This window comes from Erpetoichthys calabaricus, chromosome 7 (assembly GCF_900747795.2).
Source record: "Erpetoichthys calabaricus chromosome 7, fErpCal1.3, whole genome shotgun sequence".
In the NCBI taxonomy this organism is placed as follows: domain Eukaryota; kingdom Metazoa; phylum Chordata; class Cladistia; order Polypteriformes; family Polypteridae; genus Erpetoichthys; species Erpetoichthys calabaricus.
In genome coordinates this window covers 118,618,507-118,637,406 of record NC_041400.2, presented here as the reverse complement: position 1 = coordinate 118,637,406, position 18,900 = coordinate 118,618,507, and the positions used below count along the sequence as shown (strand labels likewise).

The window sequence follows — 18,900 nt, the reverse complement described above, 5'->3', positions numbered from 1 at the left end:
GCTGTGCTGTGCAAGGGTAATATTATCTTTATACAGTATATACTGGGATATACTGTGTTGTATAAAAATACTAAATAGAGCAGAAATTTTACATGCAAGAGGAGACCATTCAGTCCATCAGACACGTTTATTTAGCTAATACGTAAGCTGTCCCAATATCTCATCCAGGTACTTCTTAAAGGTTGTAAAGGTTTCTGCTTCAACTACAGTATATGACTCAATATTCTCAATATTTTGTTCCAGATTCCCATAACTCTTTGAGTAAAGAAGTGCTTCCAGGTTTCACCATTAAATACGCCTCCCCTTGATTGCCACTGGTGTCCTTGAACATGTAATATGGTATTTAATTAAAAGAATTCAGCTGGATCAACTTTATCAATGGGTTTGGAGAATTTTGAAGACCTGGATTAGGTCCCCACATAGCCTCCTCTGCCCGAGTCTGGAGAGTTTTAACTCCCTGAACCTGTCAGAGTAAGACATGGAGTGCTTTTGGTTTCTCCCTTCTGCTCAGATTCAGTTACTACCATTTTAAAATGGTAACAGCTGCATATAATACTCCAGATGTGGGTTATTGATGCATTATATTGCCCAAGCATAACATTCCTTGAATTACTGAGGAACAACTAATTGTTTTAGTTGTGCCTTTTTATTTGCTTCTGAACAATGCCTAGATCAGAGTTTCTCAGACCAATCTTTGTGTTGCCACAACCCAGTTTTTTACACTTCAGTGTTTTAGGGGTCACCCTCTGTAAATTTGTCACAGCCTTGTGAGTGGGGGGGATTGGGGTGGTGAATCAAGCGCAATCATCAAAAGCAGGGGAAGGGTTCCACGCGATCACCAGAATGTCAGACTGTTAGATGGATCAAATGCGATCGTCAATGCTTTTCCTCCATGATGATTTCAGCATGATCGTCAGAGCAGGGGTTGGGGAGGTTCTTCAGGATCAGCCATGATCCACCTGTGATGCTGCCACTGTGAAATGAGTGCAGTCATCAGACTGGTAAATGGGGTTTCGTCTGGGGTCGGCCATTGTCACAATTGTCGAAGAGGTTGGGGGGGTGGGTGTTTCATCTGGACACCCCTCAACTGCAATGCTGCCATGGTGCACAGGTTGGGAAATGGTGGCCAAGATGAAACCTCTTTTCACAGATTGCTTCCTGTTAGACAGTGTCTTTCATCTTGTATTTATAATTAACATTCTTTTTGCCTTCATGTATCACTTACTTCAATAAATTGGATTTTCCAAATATTGTTCAGTTTTAGAGATAGTCCAGATTTTTGCCATCCCCTTATTATCTGTAATCCCTATAATTTCAGTTTCATTGGCAAATTTAATAAGTTTACTAACTAGTCCAGAATCAACATCTTTAATATAAATTAAAAAAATAACAGTTAATGGACAGGACCCCTGAGTGCTGATTAGCTAAAATGAAATTTTTTGTTTTGTTAGTTAACCTGTTGACTATTGTTTTAGTTTCAAAATGTATCTTTGGTGTGGAACTGTATCAAAGCTTTTTGAACATCTAATTGAATTATGTCCCAAAAAGTCTCTGTCATGAATATGGAGCACTTGATCTTTAGACTTAAGACCCTCTACCCCCACAATGTGTGTAGATGATTAGCAAGAATAAATTGAATTCAGGTACACAGATTAATCCAGATTTCTGACAAGGCCCACATGTCTAGTACCATACAGAATCTCAACTTTAAATTCAAAATACCAGACGTGTGGATGACATGTGGCTGGTTTTAAATTATATAAAGGATGTGCAGTGAATTCTGTGTCACCGAATTTCAACAAACTTACCCACAGATCCGACACCTGCAGCTCTGAATTGTCCAAGAATGAGGCCCTGTTCACTCTCTGCCAGAGCGAGGAGCAGCTCGTAAGCTTCAATGCACTGTTCACTGCAAACAGACAACAAGAATTTACTTCATCTCATAAAGGCATTTAACCCCCTGCAATGAAGGGCTCACATTTTCTTGTTCATTAAGAAGCAGTTAAAATATGAAATACATATATCTCGTGGCCAAAAGTTTTGAGAATGACACAAGTATTGGTTTTCACAAAGTTTGCTGCTTTAGTGTTTTTATATCTTTTTGTCACATAAGTCATAAGTCTCACAGGCTTTTATTGACAATTACATAAAGTTTATGCAAACTGTCAATATTTGCAGTATTGGCCCTTCTTTTTCAAGACCTCTGCAATTCGCCCTGGCATGCTGTCAATCAACTTCTGGGCCAAATCCTGACTGATGGCAGTCCATTCTTGCATAATCAATGCTGGGAGTTTTTGTTTGTCCACCCGCCTCTTGAGGATTGACCACAAGTTCTTAATGGGATTAAGGTCTGGGGAGTTTCCTGGCCATGGACCCAAAATTTAAATGTTTTGTTCCTCATCACTTCTGCCTTATGGCACAGTGGTCCATCATGCTGGAAAAGGCATTGTTCGTCACCAAACTGTTCTTGGATGGTTGGGAGAAGTTGCTCTCGGAGGATGTTTGTATTTTACAAATAAAAGAAGGGTCTGGAAAAAAAATGCAGTTAATATAATCAAGGAAGTATTATTGGATGGACTGACAGAATAGTGCTTAGCTTTGCTAATCTGGATAAGAGATTCTTTCAGGGGCTTGGGCAACGTCTGCTTCAAGTTTGTAGGTTGTCTCTGTGTTTGTGTTTCTTTGTTTCAGAGCCTTTGTTCTTCCTTCTTTTGTCCAATGGCTGACACTCTAATACTATTTTTTGACGAGCACCAGAAATCAGATGGAATTAGTTCAAGCTGACTGCCGTTTACCTCTATCGTCTATTCGGTAAAGGTTCTTGGAACCAATTATGAAATTTCATGGCTCATGCGATTCTGGCTCCATTTGTGGAATCTTTGTCAATGGGAATGTTATGGACACTAATTGGTTTCAGCTTGTGTAATGCAAAAGAGAAGAATCTAGTCAAAGCATTGTAGTTATGGGCCCTGTTTTTAAATTCTCACTTTAGTTATTTACATTGGTTTACTCTTGCGAAAAATGCAGTCACAAGTGTAAGTACTCTGGGCTGTTAATCTTGTTCAATACAACTTGGAGAAAGGAACAGAATGAACAATTAGCATTGCAGCAGTTTCTTCCATATCTTCGATGTGGGTAAGTAGGCGAATATTTGTTTTTTATTCCATCAATATTCAAATAATACCTCCCATAGTTTTTTTTTTTGTAGTAATGGAAAACCACCTAGAACCAGCCTCATTGTGGCTTCTTCGGTTAGAGGAAAGCCTGGGTGAATGATCTCATTGTGAATGTGTGTGTGGGTTTGCTCTCTTGTCTTGGCTTTCACTCAATATAAGAATGACATTTGAAGGCTGAGGAGTCCATTCTTCAAGCCACTGAATTTCTGAAGGTGAGTGTATGAGGTTCCATTTGTGAGTGGCTTCTGCAAGTGTTGTTTCTCCTTCCTCTTCTCTCAATGATGATGCCTTCAACAGATAAACATATGGTTCCAAACTGAAGTGCCACTTGATGCAGGGCTATAGCAGGGGCTTGTGGTTCGGGTAGGTCATGTGACCCAACCCAAATTGTTAGAGGTCCAAAAAAACAAATCATAATAAGTGTATAGTGTTTGTTAAATACCCTTTGGATTTTAACTCTTTCAGGGCAGATGTCGACTTTTATCAAATGGTGGGGCTGACAGTGGTAATCAACTGTAAATGGTGACAAAACCCACCCATTATATTTTAGTTCATCTGTCTTTGCAGGAAGGAAAGTTAGCTTCATTGGTCTGATCAAAGTTCCCTGCGCTCGTGTGAGTAGCTAGGAGCAAACAACGGCAAAAATGGCATCGACATCTGGTGAGAGATTAAAACGAATGCATAAAGCAAAATACTCTGGTTGACGTTTTACATATTGTCATGCTCCAATTTTGATAAAAGTGGTCAAAAACGAATGTGAGGTACCAGCATCAACTGATTGGTCCCCAGCTGAACGCGATGCACCGTGACCACCGCTGCCAAAAACACCCCCCCCCGCCATATGAAGACAGCTTGGCAGCCAGCCTGCCACGCATTCCTGGCAAACTGGCAACCACAGCATGCAGCAACAGACATTTATGTTGATTTCTGTGTGAAAGCATTGCTTTGTGAGCTTTTCAGAAAATTGCGTTTTTTGGAAAAAATATTCAGCCCTTAGAGAGTTAATTAAAAATACAAAATATATAAATACAGAAAATGAAACCACTAGTAATATACGCATAGTCACCATTTTATACTCATGATAGTACTCTTGGAGCAACTGGCAATTTTTCAAAATAGAATGAAAGGAGCGAGGAAAAAAAGGAACCAATTTTCCCAGCTATTCCGAAAATCAGGAACACAAGGTAGGACTTTCTGCATTCTGAAATGTATTGTTACTGTAGCTGAACTGTCATCTAATTAGCCAGCTCCATGAGTTGCAAACAGTCAAGAAAGCCATTATGTAACATCTGCTAATATTTTGCTAGTTAACACGAGTTTGCTACTGTTGTGACTTGTCAGTTGTGTCCCTCGTGATTCAGAAAGAACCTCAGAATATTAGGGTGTGGGGTGTTAAATTAGGCTGGTAATCTCGATTGGCAGGAGCAAATGAGATGCCATTTGTGCCCAAATGAAAATAATAAAAAGATATTTATTAAATAAATAATCATGAAAAAGGGCAATGATATACTGTATATAAATGAGTCATCATATTTTGAAAAGGTATGCAAAAGGCTGATTAATAATAATAATAATAATAATTCATTACATTTATATAGCGCTTTTCTCAGTACTCAAAGCACTAAAATTGACTGATAAGACAACAAAACCAGGTTAAAACAGACATTTTAAAATAAATAATAAGCTATTTTGATACGTGCTGTCCGGAAAGGTCTGACTATGAAATATACAGCCATTAAAAATAAGGCAATTGCAAAAGTCAAATTAAAAGTACACTATTGAAACCGAATAAAACACTAATGCAACATTTCATGATAACAAACAATATTAGCATTTATTATTTAGTGTTATCAAATATTGTGTTCTATTTTACAAGATTTATTTATGTAGTTCAGTTATAAACAAAAATTTTGGCTGCATTTTGCTTTGAAATTAACACTAATTTGATACTAATTTGAGATGAAGCTATGCACTGAATAATAAATTTCAGTTTCAAAAGGCCTATCTTGTATCTCAGTTTATTTGAATCTTTTCACAAGAAACGTTATGGCCAGGCAAATACACAACTAATACTGAAAATGAACAAAATGGTAAGCTAATTAAAAAAAGTAATTTTTTTGGAAGAAAAAAGACCCACCCCACCCAGGAGGCTGGCTATGCTCCTGTGATGAATCTTGCTTTGCCGTAGGGGATGTTCTGTGACAGGACCCCTCCAGCTAGAGTGGAAAAAGCTTCCTATCACCGCATTAAGATCCTGACTTCACCTCATCTGGGGTAAAGGACTTGTATGGGCAGATGCAAGTCCACCATTCTGAGGCAGTAGCCTAGCCAGCAAAGTCAGTTCTGTAGGATCATGGTTTTGATTTTAGCAATTTTTACCCTGATGAAGATGTTTGGCATGATGATCCACCCATATAGTATACAGAATTTTCTGGAGGCAGCACTGATGGGGTCTCTTGAAAGTTTTAGAATATATTGATAGATAACCTGGCATTTGTTGTGACTGAATACTGCCTGGTGCCTGTTATTGAGTGAGCAGCACATATGAAGTGATGTTTATTTAGTATAACCTTCTCATTATAATATATTACTAGACAGGAGAATCTAATCATGCTAACATTTAGATTTCCTCAAGGGGCAAAATATCATTATCTAACATAAATATCAGCTGTAGACCGATTCATCTGCACCACCGTAACTGATTAACAATTTCTTCTGTCTTCATCTGGCTATAAATCTCAAAGTACACAACATTTGCATTTACTGTGCCAGTGCCCAGCACTGTGTATTCCAATTACCTTTATATTTAAAAGAACTTTAATGGTTAATAAGTGATGGCTACTTTACTTTTAAATGTATACTCTCAAATATTACATCAAAAAAGTCTAGACAGGTATCTTCTATCTTTGTGGTAAAATTTTTAATATTATTAGTCTTGTGTCACTGGTGCGAACAGTTGGAATAATCTGCAAAAATAAATCAAATTTGCCATTTACATCAATCCAAGTCAGATTCTATATGTCACATGCATCAAACATGGAATAAGCTTTCTGTTAAGAAATTAGTAAAAAAACCGATGTGTTAGCATTGAGAATGATGGGGAGGGCTGAAAGGCATTTTTCCGCAGTATTGTGCACAAGGCAGGTACTAACCCTTTCTCACTCGCCTACATACCCACACTAGACCCTCACAGCCCTGAATTGTGTTAATTGCGGGATGGAAATTGGATGAATGGATTACCATCCTTATTATTCTAGGTTACAATGTGACGCCCTGTGCACTGGCACCTCTGCAGACGCTCAAACTCTGGGTGTCTGTAACGTACCTGAATGGACCAGTGGTGGGAAAGTGAAAGCACAGATTCAAAGTTAACAGTCAAAAAGAAAACAATTCTTTATTACAGTGCCAGAAAAATCAAAAAATCCTGGTGTCCTGCACATCAAATTAAATATGATCATCTCCTATGACACCGAATGATGGCTCAAGTCAAAGGTGATAAAAAAATGACAAGAAACAGACAAGTCTCCTTCTTCCTCCTCTAAAAGCAAAAAATAAGAGGACAGAAAAAACAGTTATCAAAGTAAAAGTGGAAAAATGGCACAAGCACAAAAACTCAAGAAAAACTCAGTGGAAAAATAAATAACTCTCCACATACAGGAATGCTCTCATTAGCTACTGCACCTAAGTTGCTCTGCATTTGCTCTCTCCCATACCAGACGGTCAAAAGATGACTCCTGCTTGGTATCCCTCAGTTTTATATGCCAGGCAGATTTACCTGGCCAATCGTTAATGCCCGCCTGGCATAACCCAATCAGCACCTTCTGTCCATGATCTAGGTGGAAGTCTTTGTATTTGTTGGGTGTCACTACTCATGTGCATGTGCGTGGCTGCCGGCACATACACACACACACCAGCACACACAGTGAAGTTGCTTTCACTTTCATACCAGGACTTTTCAGGACTCTGTTGTGGCTCCTTTGTACACCCGGCTTACATGCTTTTCTACGTGCTAGAACCCTGCCATGACACATGCAAACTTCTTCAGATGTTCTTCCCCAGCATGGCATGAATAAAACCAGGATGTCTGCATGGTGTTCAAGGGTTCAAAACAGGAACAGGCCTCCTCTCCTGAATTGAACCACAAGCAGCATCTCTACCTTTGTTGTGACTTCCAAGCCACTGCCACCGCCGTAATCCTGAAACCTCTTTCACCTACCACTCAAGTACAGTAAGTGCATCTTTTAATAACTAATTATAAACAAAAGGAAAAGCTATAAGTGGTTATGTTTTCACATTCAAAAGAAATCTGTGAAATAGTCTATCACATCTTCTTCTTCTTTCGGCTGCTCTCGTTAGGGGTTGCCACAGCAGATCATCTTCTTCCATATCTTTCTGTCCTCTGCATCTTGTTCTGTTACACCCATCACCTGCATGTCCTCTTTCACCACATCCATAAACCTCCTCTTAGGCCTTCCTCTTTTTCTCTTCCCTGGCAGCTCTATCCTTAGCATCCTTCAACTAATATACTCAGCTTCTCTCCTGTGCACATGTCCAAACCAACGCAATCTCGCCTCTCTGACTTTGTCTACCAACCTTCCAACTTGAGCTGACCCTCTAATGTACTCATTTCTATTCCTATCCATCCTTGTCACACCCAGTGCAAATCTTAACATCTTTACATCTTTAACTTTGCTACCTCCAGTTCTATCTCTGGCTTTCTGGTCAGTGCCACCGTCTCCAACCCATATTACTACCGTCGTGTAGACCTTCCCTTTCACTTTTATATCCGTCTGTCACAAATCACTCCTGACACTCTTCTCCACCCATTATACCCTACCTACACTCTCTTTTTCACCTCTCTTCCACAATCCCCATTACTCTGTACTGTTGATCCCAAGTATTTAAACTCATCCACCCCTGCCAACTCTACTCCTTGCATCCTCACCATTCCACTGTCCTCCCTCCCATTTACACACATGTATTCTGTCTTGTTCCTACTAACCTTCATTCCTCTCCACCTCTCCAGGGTCTCCTCAATCTGCTCCCTACTCTCGCTAAAGATCACAATGTCATCAGCAAACATCATAGTCCACTGGGACTCCTATCTAATCTCGTCTGTCAACCTGTCTATCACCATTGCAAATAAGAAAGGACTCAGAGCTGATCCCTGATGTAATCCCATCTCCACATTGAATGCATTTGTCACTCCTATTGCAAACCTCACCACTGTCACACTTCCCTTGTACATATCCAACTCTTATATACTTCTCTGCCATTCCCAACTTCTTCATACAATACCACAACTCCTCTCGAGGCACCCTGATATATGCTTTCTCCAGGTCCACAATAATGAATATAAAACAACAAATGGCATACAGCCCATCATAAACTGAATGTCTATGCATCATTTTACTTTCTTTTTTCCTTGCTTCATGCACTCCAGATGGGCACATCTCATTTTAATGTTCACACAGCTTTATTTTATTAGGAATGGAGCTCCTTAATGTTAAACAAAGTGAGCAGAGAAGAATGTGTTGTATGTGGAGGCTTTAAGTACATTTTAAAAATGATCTGCTGCGCTGGAGGCATTGTTTATGGAAATCTAGGAGGTGATAATCAGAGACACAATGACGCCATCCCACTACAATGCAGAGGATGTAAATAACGTGCTGTGCTTGAGAAGTGACTTTGTTCTGCCCGTATAAAAAATGTAAATATAACGTATCAGTTCTGACAGAATAAACTAACCAAGTGTAGTGGAAGTGACAAGTGCTGCGCCGAAATGTGGGGAATGAAGGAGTGAGAGAGACAGAGAGATATCAATGGACGTCACGTGGAAACACTTTGCTTATAATACTTATAGGTACTCTGTACACAGCTGAGAACAGGAGTTCTTCTATTCACTCACGCTGCAAAAAAGCTGAGAGCCCTTGTAATCCACATTGTGCATTTGTGGCTGGCCACTGTCAGTTACCACAATGTAAAATGTGTGACCTCAGACAGATTTTGGTCTGATTCCACTACAAAATGCTTGCTGTAGTTGGTTGGATTTGCACTGTGGATGGATGGAATATAGTGGCAGTGCTGCATGAAAAGCTAGGGAAGAGCGATAGAGAAAGCTTACCTGACGTCACCAGGAAGTGCGCTGCTTGCAGTGCTTACAGGCAGTCTTTGTGTTGCCAAGAATATGAGTTCTTCTATTTACTCATGCTGAAAAGGAACTACTTCTATTACCTTTGTAATACAGACCTTGAGGGTTCATGGCCGGCAACTAGCAGTTATCACAGTGTCAAATGTGTAACCTGGGATGTTTTTTTTTGTGTGAATCCTTTGCAAAAAAACAAGGCAGCATCTAACACTGAAGTATAATGGCTTTATGTGCACCATGCACAACAGATACGAGGGGGGACCCAAAAATAACAAGAATTTTTTTTCTGGAGGCTGGAGGGGTGTTAGTTCTGATGTTTGCCGCTCGGTGCGTGCACTAGACTTCCCTCTGCATCATTTGGCCAAGCGGCGTCCTTGGGGAAAGGTCTGTAAGGTCAGTTTAACTTTTTTTTATTGAGCCTCTGTTACCAATTTCGTCGATTTTGTGATGGCAGACTTGAAAGAATAGCGTGTTTGTATCAAGTTCTGTTTCCTTTTGGGGAAAACAGCAGTCACAATGCTTCGAGGAGCTTTCAAAGAAGAAGCTCTGAGCCAGGCAAGGGTTTTTAACTTAAAGTGCTCAAGCGATTACGTGATGCAGCGCGGAGAAAACGAGCCAAATTGCGGTGATCAGGTGAGTGGCTTCTGCATCACGGCAATGATCCCGTCCACACATGCATTGAGTGTGTGGCAGTTTCTCACGAAAAACAGGATGACAACGGTCCCCCCACCCCACTACACCCTGGACCTTGCACTTTGTGATTTTTTTTTATTTCCAAGAATGAAGAGGGATCTTAAAGGTAAGAGTTTTCAGGGTATAGAGGAGGTTAAGAAGCAAACGACGGAGGCGCTATCACTTTGCAGGAGTTTCAGAACAGTTTTGAACAATGGAAAAGCAGTGAGATAAACATATGTCTCGAGGGAGTATTTTGAGGCTGATAAAATTTTGGAAATGTTTAGAGAAATATACGATTTTTAAAAAAAAAAATTCTTGTTATTTTTGGGTCCCCCCTCGTATATCTTGACATGCATTTATAGCACTAAGAGGTGAGCCCCTTCCCCCACACCCTAACCATTTGACCTACTGCATACAAAAACACAAGTAAAGTTTACTGAACATAAGAACATGGAATTCTTTCACCTGTAACTGGACAAATTGGAATGTAAAATAATGTAATTCACAACCATGATGTTTATTTAATGAAGCACATTTCATGGTGAACTCCATTTCAAAGTATTTTATTCGTGCTGTGCTGTGGTTATCAAGTTCCCACTGTGGGAGCACAGACCAAAGAAGTTATATAGCACTGGCCATGGTGACCAGCATACCAAAGCACTTTATGTACCCATTTGTATACGTGGAGCATTCCTGTAGAGTCTGTTCATTATCTCAGTTTGCAAGGTTTTACTGCATAAAATATATCACCTTTCATGAAAAATGCTTTAAATATAGAAAACAGATTCAAGCAGAGGCAAGCCAAGTGACTCCTGACATCACACAGTGAGTGTGAGATGGAGGTTAAGCTTAAGAATATAAGAAATTCTAAAAACGAGAGGAGACCATTCAGTCCATCAAGCTTGTTTGTTTAGCCAATAGCTAAGCTGTTGAAATATCTCACTAGATACTCCTTAAAGTTTGTCAAGGTTTCTGTCTTGGTAGTTTGTTCCAGATTCCCACAACATTTTGATTAAAGAAGTGCTTCCTGGCTTCTGTCATAAACGTTCTTCCCCTTCATTTCCACTGGTACTGTGCCAGTCATGACACGTTTTGCACGTTGATCAGACAATTTGAACTTGATTTTTGTTTGTTAAATTTTCAGTGCTGTGTCATTGTTTATCTTTTATGTGTTTAAGCTATTTGTTTTAAATGACTGAAGATTATATAAGAAATAAAGATAACTACTGCCAATATTTTAAGAGAGGTGCAATACAGTGGTGCAGTATGACAGCACAATGGTTCTATTGTGTCCAAGAAGGGGCCTGAGTTGCCTTGAAAGCTTGCATATTGTAATCTTTTTAGTTAGCCAATAAAAGGTGTCACTTTGCTTCGATTTTCTCTACATTCACAATGGCTAACATGGTACAACACCCTAGTACTACTTAAAATATCTGAGAAAAGATTTCCATTTGAGAAATTAAACAGTAGCAATTCTATCCATTCATTTCTTTTTCTACAGCATTATGAGCAACTAGCAATACTGTGTGGGTGCAAAGCAGGAATCATACCTCAATTGGATGCCAGCACCTCACAGGGCATGCTCACACATACCCATACACATTGTTAAATAACATAAAAGTCTTGTGCGAGAAAACTGATTAGCCCGTAAAATGCTGGCCGAGCAGTGACTGGTGCAGTGTGGACTTTGCAAGTTCAGTGCTACATTTTACTCAACAATAAATCTGTGAATAAGCACCTTTTGGCATTTGGTATTCATTAAGGATGTACTTTCAATATCTGACCTCTGCTGTTGATAACGTTTGTAAAACTTTGTAATTTATTTCTGTGATTGGACATGCAAGTAAAATTTCATTGCATCCTGTGCATTTGACCTTAAACTTGAAGTAGACTAACAGTAGAAATGCGCATAAACAAGGCAAGACTGAAACAGAATATGACTGGGCCAGAAACTGAACTCAGATCTCTGGAGCACTGCTAAGCACTCTATTATTGTGTGGTCTGTTCTAAACAAAATTGTGATAATATCATTAAACTAACAGGAAGAAATAGTTCAGCAATTACGTGGAAAAAGATAAAGTCCTGGCTGACATGCATTTGTTTTGAAAAGGACTCCTGCTCCTTCTTATTACATTTACTAATTTTATATATGAGAGAAGTTTGGATAGAAGTTGAAGATGTCATTTTTCCTACTTGTTCACATTTAATAATGCCAGCAAAAAGTATTACTCTAATGCTACATCAACATGAAGTAGCTAGTAGGGCATTTCACAATGAGAGGCCGTGGGGTATGTTCATTACTTATTGTCTTTATTCTGAAAAAATAAAAATGTCATGCGTTTAAGTCTTAATGAATGCATAAGCTCAGCTAACTGCCTTCAGGATTGACTGCTGGTCATTAAGACTGATCACAAAAATGCAAAACAACCTTGACAAAATGCACCAGCAGCCACAGGGGCTCTCATCTGAATGCACACCAAGAGAATTTACCTGCAGGTCACAAATCACAGATTCAAATAAAACTAGATAAATTGGTCCATGTAATATTAATGTTTAGCACACCCAAATGATCCCAAGTGAAATTTGCAGTTATTCTCAAAGCTCATTAAATAAGCTGAATTTGATCCATGTAAGATTTGATTTGAAAGTCTAAGTCTCAAGAATCAAAACCAAACTGAAAAATACTTCTTGGTTGCTTGGACTTGGAATATTGCCATCTACAAATGTGTTAACTCTTCACCCTTTGATGCGCTCATTCCTGCATATACTTCTCTTTAATTATCCATTGTTTTGTGCCTTTGTGACAAAGCTATTCATCAGTTTCAACTAGAGAAGCTCTGTTTTTACTTCATGATATATACCCATTGTCTACAGTGATAGAGAACCGTGATTAACAATCAAAACTAAAATCAAAATCATTTTTAGCATAATTAAAATCTTCAAAAGCAATTGATGTACAAAACAGCAGCAATGACAAATATTCTGTGCAGCAAAAGGTATAGTTAAGAGTATGTCATTGTTCTAGTCAAGACAGTTATTACTGAGTACAATATACGGTATACTAGCTATACTGGAGATTTTCTTAGGGTTCCTTCCAAAAACTGTCAGGTCAGGAGCACAGAAGCAGTGCTAAAAGGAACATCGAGTTTAAGAAGAAGTTTATTGTAATGTCTACAGAGTACAGTGGAAATCTTTCTTGCATGTCCAACCAACGTGCAGAACATCACCACTCACCAATGTCATGAGAAACAATAATGCACTAAAATACAGAACTTCATTTATTTAATGGAAAAAACAAATCAGCTTACCTGACTCATTGACCATGACACTGGTTAGTTTTGACATATTGAAATTGGTCAGACATGAAGGAAAGAATTTTTCATTTTAACATTAATTGTTACTATCATCTTTATAAAAAAAGATCAATTTAAAAATATCAAGATCAATAATCAATTTATTTATTTTATTTCTACTTTTATAACCCTGTAGTGTTAGTGCTTAAGGGTAATGGAAGAAACCAAATTGAGTGGTACTCCTTTTCCTCTTTTTACTTCTGAATGTTACAGATATTTAGGCACTGCTAAAGACAGGAACATTGAAAACAGGCCATAAACAGCACAACAAGCTGTAGGACAGATTGGCGTTACCCATTTTGCTATGCTTTGGCAACCAAGAACTTTGCTAAAAAGCAAACTGCCAGATACTCTTAATTCCAGCAAAAGTGTTAGTTTTCTCTCCACAGGGTCTCTTTGGAATGCGGTTTCTGGGCTTTATCTGATAAAGGCTGATTAATCACAGACAAAGTGATACTCAAGAGATGTCTCTGTGATGCACAATCTAAATATTATCTCAGGGAGAAAGGACTATAACTCATTAGAACATTAAAACAATCTAGGCAAGAACAAGCCATCAAGCCCAACAAAGCTTGCCAGTCCTATCCACTTATTTCTTCCAAAAAAACATCAAGTTGAGTTTTGAAAGTCCCTAAAGTCTTACTGTCAGCTTATTCCAAGTGTCTATTGTTGTTTGTGTAAAATGTTTCTGTGAAATTTACCCTTAACAAGTTAATATTCTTTTGCTTAAACTGTATAGGCTCAGCTCTTTAAATCTTTCCTCATAATTCAACCCCTGTAGCCCTGGAATAATCCTAGTCGCTCTTCTCTGGACCTTTTCTAGTGCTGCTATGCCCTTTTTGTAGCCTGGAGACCAAAACTGCACACCTTACTCAAGATGAGGCCTCACCAGTGCATTACAAAGGTTGAGCATAACCTCCTTGGATTTGTACTCCACACATCGTGTTATATAACCTAACATTCTGTGAGCCTTCTTAATGACTTCTAAACACGGTTGGGAAGTCAATAGCTTAGAGTCCACTATGATTCCTAAATCCTTCTCATAAGGTGTACAAATGATTTTCTGACTGCCCATTGTGTATTTTTACTTCCTATGTGTAATACTTTACATTTACTGACATTAAATTTCATCTGCCACAAATCTGCCCAAGCCTGTATGCTATCCAAGTCCTTCTGTAATGATGTAACGGATTCTGCTAATCCACCTATCTTGATATCATCTGCAAACTTAACCAGCTTGTTACTTACATTCCTACCTAAATCATTTAGTCAGTCAGTCAGTCATTGTCCAACCCGCTATATCCTAACACAGGGTCACGGGGGTCTGCTGAAGCCAATCCCAGCCAGTACAGGGCACAAGGCAGGAACAAACCCTGGGCAGGGCACCAGCCCACCGCAGGGCACACACACACAGATAGACCCACACACCAAACACACACTAGGGACAATTTAGGATTCCCAATGCACCTAACCTGCATGTCTTTGGACTGTGGGAGGAAACCGGAGCACCCGGAGGAAACCCATGCAGACACGGGGAGAACATGCAAACTCCACGCAGGGAGGACGCGGGAAGCGAACCCAGGTATCCTTACTGCGAGGCAGCAGCACTACCACTGCACCACCGTGCCACCCTAAACCATTTATAGATATTAAAAATAGCAGCAGCCCCAGCACTGACCACTGTGGAACACCACTCTTAACATCGGCCAATTCTGATGAAGTTTCTCGCACCATCACCCTCTGCTTCCTGCGTCTGAGCCAATTCTTCACCCATCTAAAAACATCACCCTGAACTCCCTCTTCTTTTATTTTGATGCCCAACCTCTCATGTGGCACCTTATCAAATGCTTTCTGAAAGTCAAGATAAATCATATCATATATAAATCATATGTTCCACTTTGATCATATCCTTTTGTTGCCTCATCAATAAATTCCAGCATGTTAGTAAAACACAACCTCCCTCTTCTGAACCCACACTGACTGTTCAGAATAACTCCTGTCCTTGCCAGGTGTTGCTCAATCTTATCCCTAATAATTCCTTCCATTAATTTTCCTGTGATGCATGTTAAGCTTACTGGCTTACTCATTGATGGACAAAACCTAGCACCAATTGTCAACCAAAAGGTTGGGATTATGTGCACCCCAGAAATCAATGGTAAAACATTTACTCCTTACTTTAAAAACCTTTGCAAGCACTGGCCATAACATCTGTTCTCTATAGCAGGTACCCCATTGCCTAGGGCGTGGCAGTAACAAAGGTCATAGCGATCCCTGTTACATCAAATGGAAACCTGATGCTGGACTGGAAGAGTGGAAGACTTGTCTGTATTGGAGTATGATGAGTCCAAACCTTGCTAAAGAAGAGTAAGTGCATGTACATAAAAGTCACACATTCATCTTCCTACTGGCAGGAGTTGACTGATCACCAGTTGCCCAGCAGTTGCTATCAGTCGAAGCCATTGTGTAAAAACCTCCTTAAAGAAAACTGCAGTACTGTCTGCAATTTGAATGTGGAACCAAAGTGAAGGAGGAGAAGATTTCCTGACCAAAGAAAAAGAAGTGTGGTTAACTTTCTTCATGTGTGCTGGAGAAAGACAAACAGAAAAGGAACAAAGCATTGCCTAAACCAAACCATAAGTACACCTAATCAGATTCTGAGAACTATTAACTGTAACTTATTATGAAGTATGGTATTAGTATCACTGTAACTGAACAGTAATAGCCTATGTGAAGGATAAGTTTTTAGATATTAAATGTTACTCTCCCTAAATCCAATAGGAAGTTCAGAGCAGCATCTCTCTCTCTCTCTTTCTCTCACACACACACACACACACACACACACACACAGAAACACACAAACTGTGTGAGTGGAGGACAATAAACCAATACAGACTACGAGCAAATCAATGTCACGTTTATGGTGCAAGCACTAGAAACTTTGTAACTAGCTAAAGAATTTTTCCATCTTTACCGCATAAATTGAAAGATAAGAATTCATAAGTTATGTGCCTGTGTGAGAAAAAGTCCAACTAAATTATTGCATTTTTATGTTTTGTGTTGTCTGTGATTGCCCTTTGTCTAAATATCTATGTACATTTATATCTATATACAGTATATACTTATACATATATCCATCTTCTAATATCCTTATGTTAAGTTGCATTATGTAGTTTATCACAGCAAGAGTATTTTGGGTTATAACAAAGAAAGTCAAAGTTATTTAATCTAGACTTTCATTGATTTATGAACCATATTCATAAACTGTACAGAGCTCCTCACATTTCTGGCTTCCCAACTGGAAAGTGAAGCAGAAATCCCTGGATGGCCAGATGTTAATATCCCTTACATTATTTTCACTACATTAATTTGGTGTTCCTAGGCATGTGTCTTAATTATTGAAATTGCCAAATGCAACACTGATAATTAATTAACTGATTAATTAGCATCAATCAATCAATCAATTCTTCTTCTCAGATCGTACACATTTCCTATAAAACTTGTCCATTCCATTCACCTTGATTGTCTAAAAAACAGCTGAAGGTCCATAAAGTTCTACGCTTTACCACATTTACTAGGTAATTTATTCCATGTGTTCATGGCTCTTTCTAACATTAGTGCAAAATCTGACTTTAGTAAGTTTTCAACAGTGGTCTTGTATTCCTATTGCAGAATTTATTTTATAGTAACATTTGAGATCCACATTAATAATCATGATTATAATTTTGAAATCTTCAATCATGTCACCTCTTAATCTCTGTTTCCTGAAACTGAAAAGACACAACTCCATCAGTCTCTCCTCATAGCTCATAATTCTTAGTCCCTGAATCAGCCTATTTGCTCTTCTCTGGACTTTCTGTAGTGGTGCAGTATCATTTTGTAATATGGAGACCAAACTGTATGTAATACTCCAGGCCTGAATAGTGCATTATAAAAGTTAAGTCAAGCGTGACTTATATGCTACACATCCTATTAGCATTTTTGATTGCTTCTGTACAGTCTTGATGTAGACAGTGACGAGTCCACAAAGGCTCCTAAGTCCATCTCATACGATGTACTTTCCAGTTTCAGTTTTTCCATTGTGTGTTCAGATCTAATATTTCTACTTTCTACATGTGATACTTTACATTTCTTTACAATAAATTTCATCTACCACAAATCTGCCCAAGCTTGTATGCTGTCCAAGTCCCTCTGTAACAATACATTATCTTCCCTTCCACCTTTTTTGGTATCATCTGCAAACTTGACCAGCTTATTGTTTATATTCTTGTCTAGATCGTTTATTTACAATAAAAAGAGCCGTGGCCCCAGCACTGATCCCTGAGGAACACCACTTTTAACTATACCCAATACTGAAAAAGTACTCCTTACAACAATCCTTTGCTTCCTGTGTTTGAACCAATTTTTTACACACCTACACGCCATACCTTGATTAGATGACATTTACATCTGGCATGAAACTCTTGATACTTGAGAACATATGACATTTCACTGTTTTATATAAACCTTAGAAACAGTTATCACCAGCAGCAGCAGCAGTGGTTTTACTTATTTACTGTACATGCTTATTGTCTCTTTGATACTTTTAGTTGTAGGGTGGCACTGTAGTGCAGTAAGGAAAACAGAGAGGCATCCCAGATCCTCCTTGCATGGAGTTTACGTGTTCTTCCCATGTCTGCATGAGTTTCCCTGGGTGCTCTGGTTTCCTCCCACTGTACACACATGCAGGTTAGGTGTATTGGCGGTGCTAAATTGTCCCTACTGTGTGTGGGTGTGTTTGCCCTGCGATGGACTGATCCCCTGTCCAGGGTTTGTTTCTGCCTTGTGCCCTGTGCTAGCTGGGATAGGCTCTAGCTCCCCCCGTGACCCTGGTCTGAATTAAGGAGATTAGACAATGACTTTTAGTTGTTTTCAACTCTACCTTGAATTATGTTATTTTAACTTCTGCCATATAGTTTGTTTTTGTCTGTTCTTTTGTCTGCTCTCTCACCTTCTTGTCTAACTTGAACTGTCCTTTTCAGGACAAGCCTGCATGTTTCACTCCAGGCAGAACACCTATAGCTAAAAGGTTAAACATATTTTCTTTTATGACTATATTATTCTTTCAGCATTTATTCCTCCTTCTTCTAGTGCTTCTTCTTGACAGATTCCCAATACCGAGGACAATATGGTAAAGTGCTTTAACTTTTGCATAAAGGCTGGTGTTGAGTTTTAAGCAAGACTGAAATCTTAGCAGCAGATATATTTCAGTAACATAGTTTTACCACTTTTTCACTAAAACTGTCAAGGATTAATTTCTTTTACTACAATTCTTCCATATGGCATCACATTTAAACACTCCTGTTTAGAGTCACAGAATGGTACCTGTACTGCAGGGCAAGTCTCAAGGCTGTGGCATTGGATTCATACTTCCCAACCAACATGCTCATCCTTTCTGCGTTGCTCTTACATTCCTCCAGAGTGATGGTTAAGAGGTCATTTTGTGATTTTAAGTGTTCGATTCGGCTGAAATGAAAAATGTTGCAAGATGAGACTATTCTCAGCTATTTTT

The 18,900-nt window shown here is 39.0% G+C and overlaps 1 protein-coding gene across 2 annotated transcripts in view; it reads right to left on the bottom strand.

Moving 5' to 3' along the window:
- Positions 1-18,900, bottom strand: part of mcc (MCC regulator of WNT signaling pathway) — a 596,286-nt gene that overhangs the window by 42,997 nt on the left and 534,389 nt on the right. For both annotated transcript variants that reach the window (XM_028805279.2, XM_028805281.2), the window contains 2 exons: positions 18,714-18,854; positions 1,809-1,909 (listed from right to left, as the gene is read on the bottom strand). In XM_028805279.2, the coding sequence (XP_028661112.1) occupies positions 1,809-1,909; positions 18,714-18,854 (242 nt within the window). The remainder of the gene's footprint in view (positions 1-1,808; positions 1,910-18,713; positions 18,855-18,900) is intronic.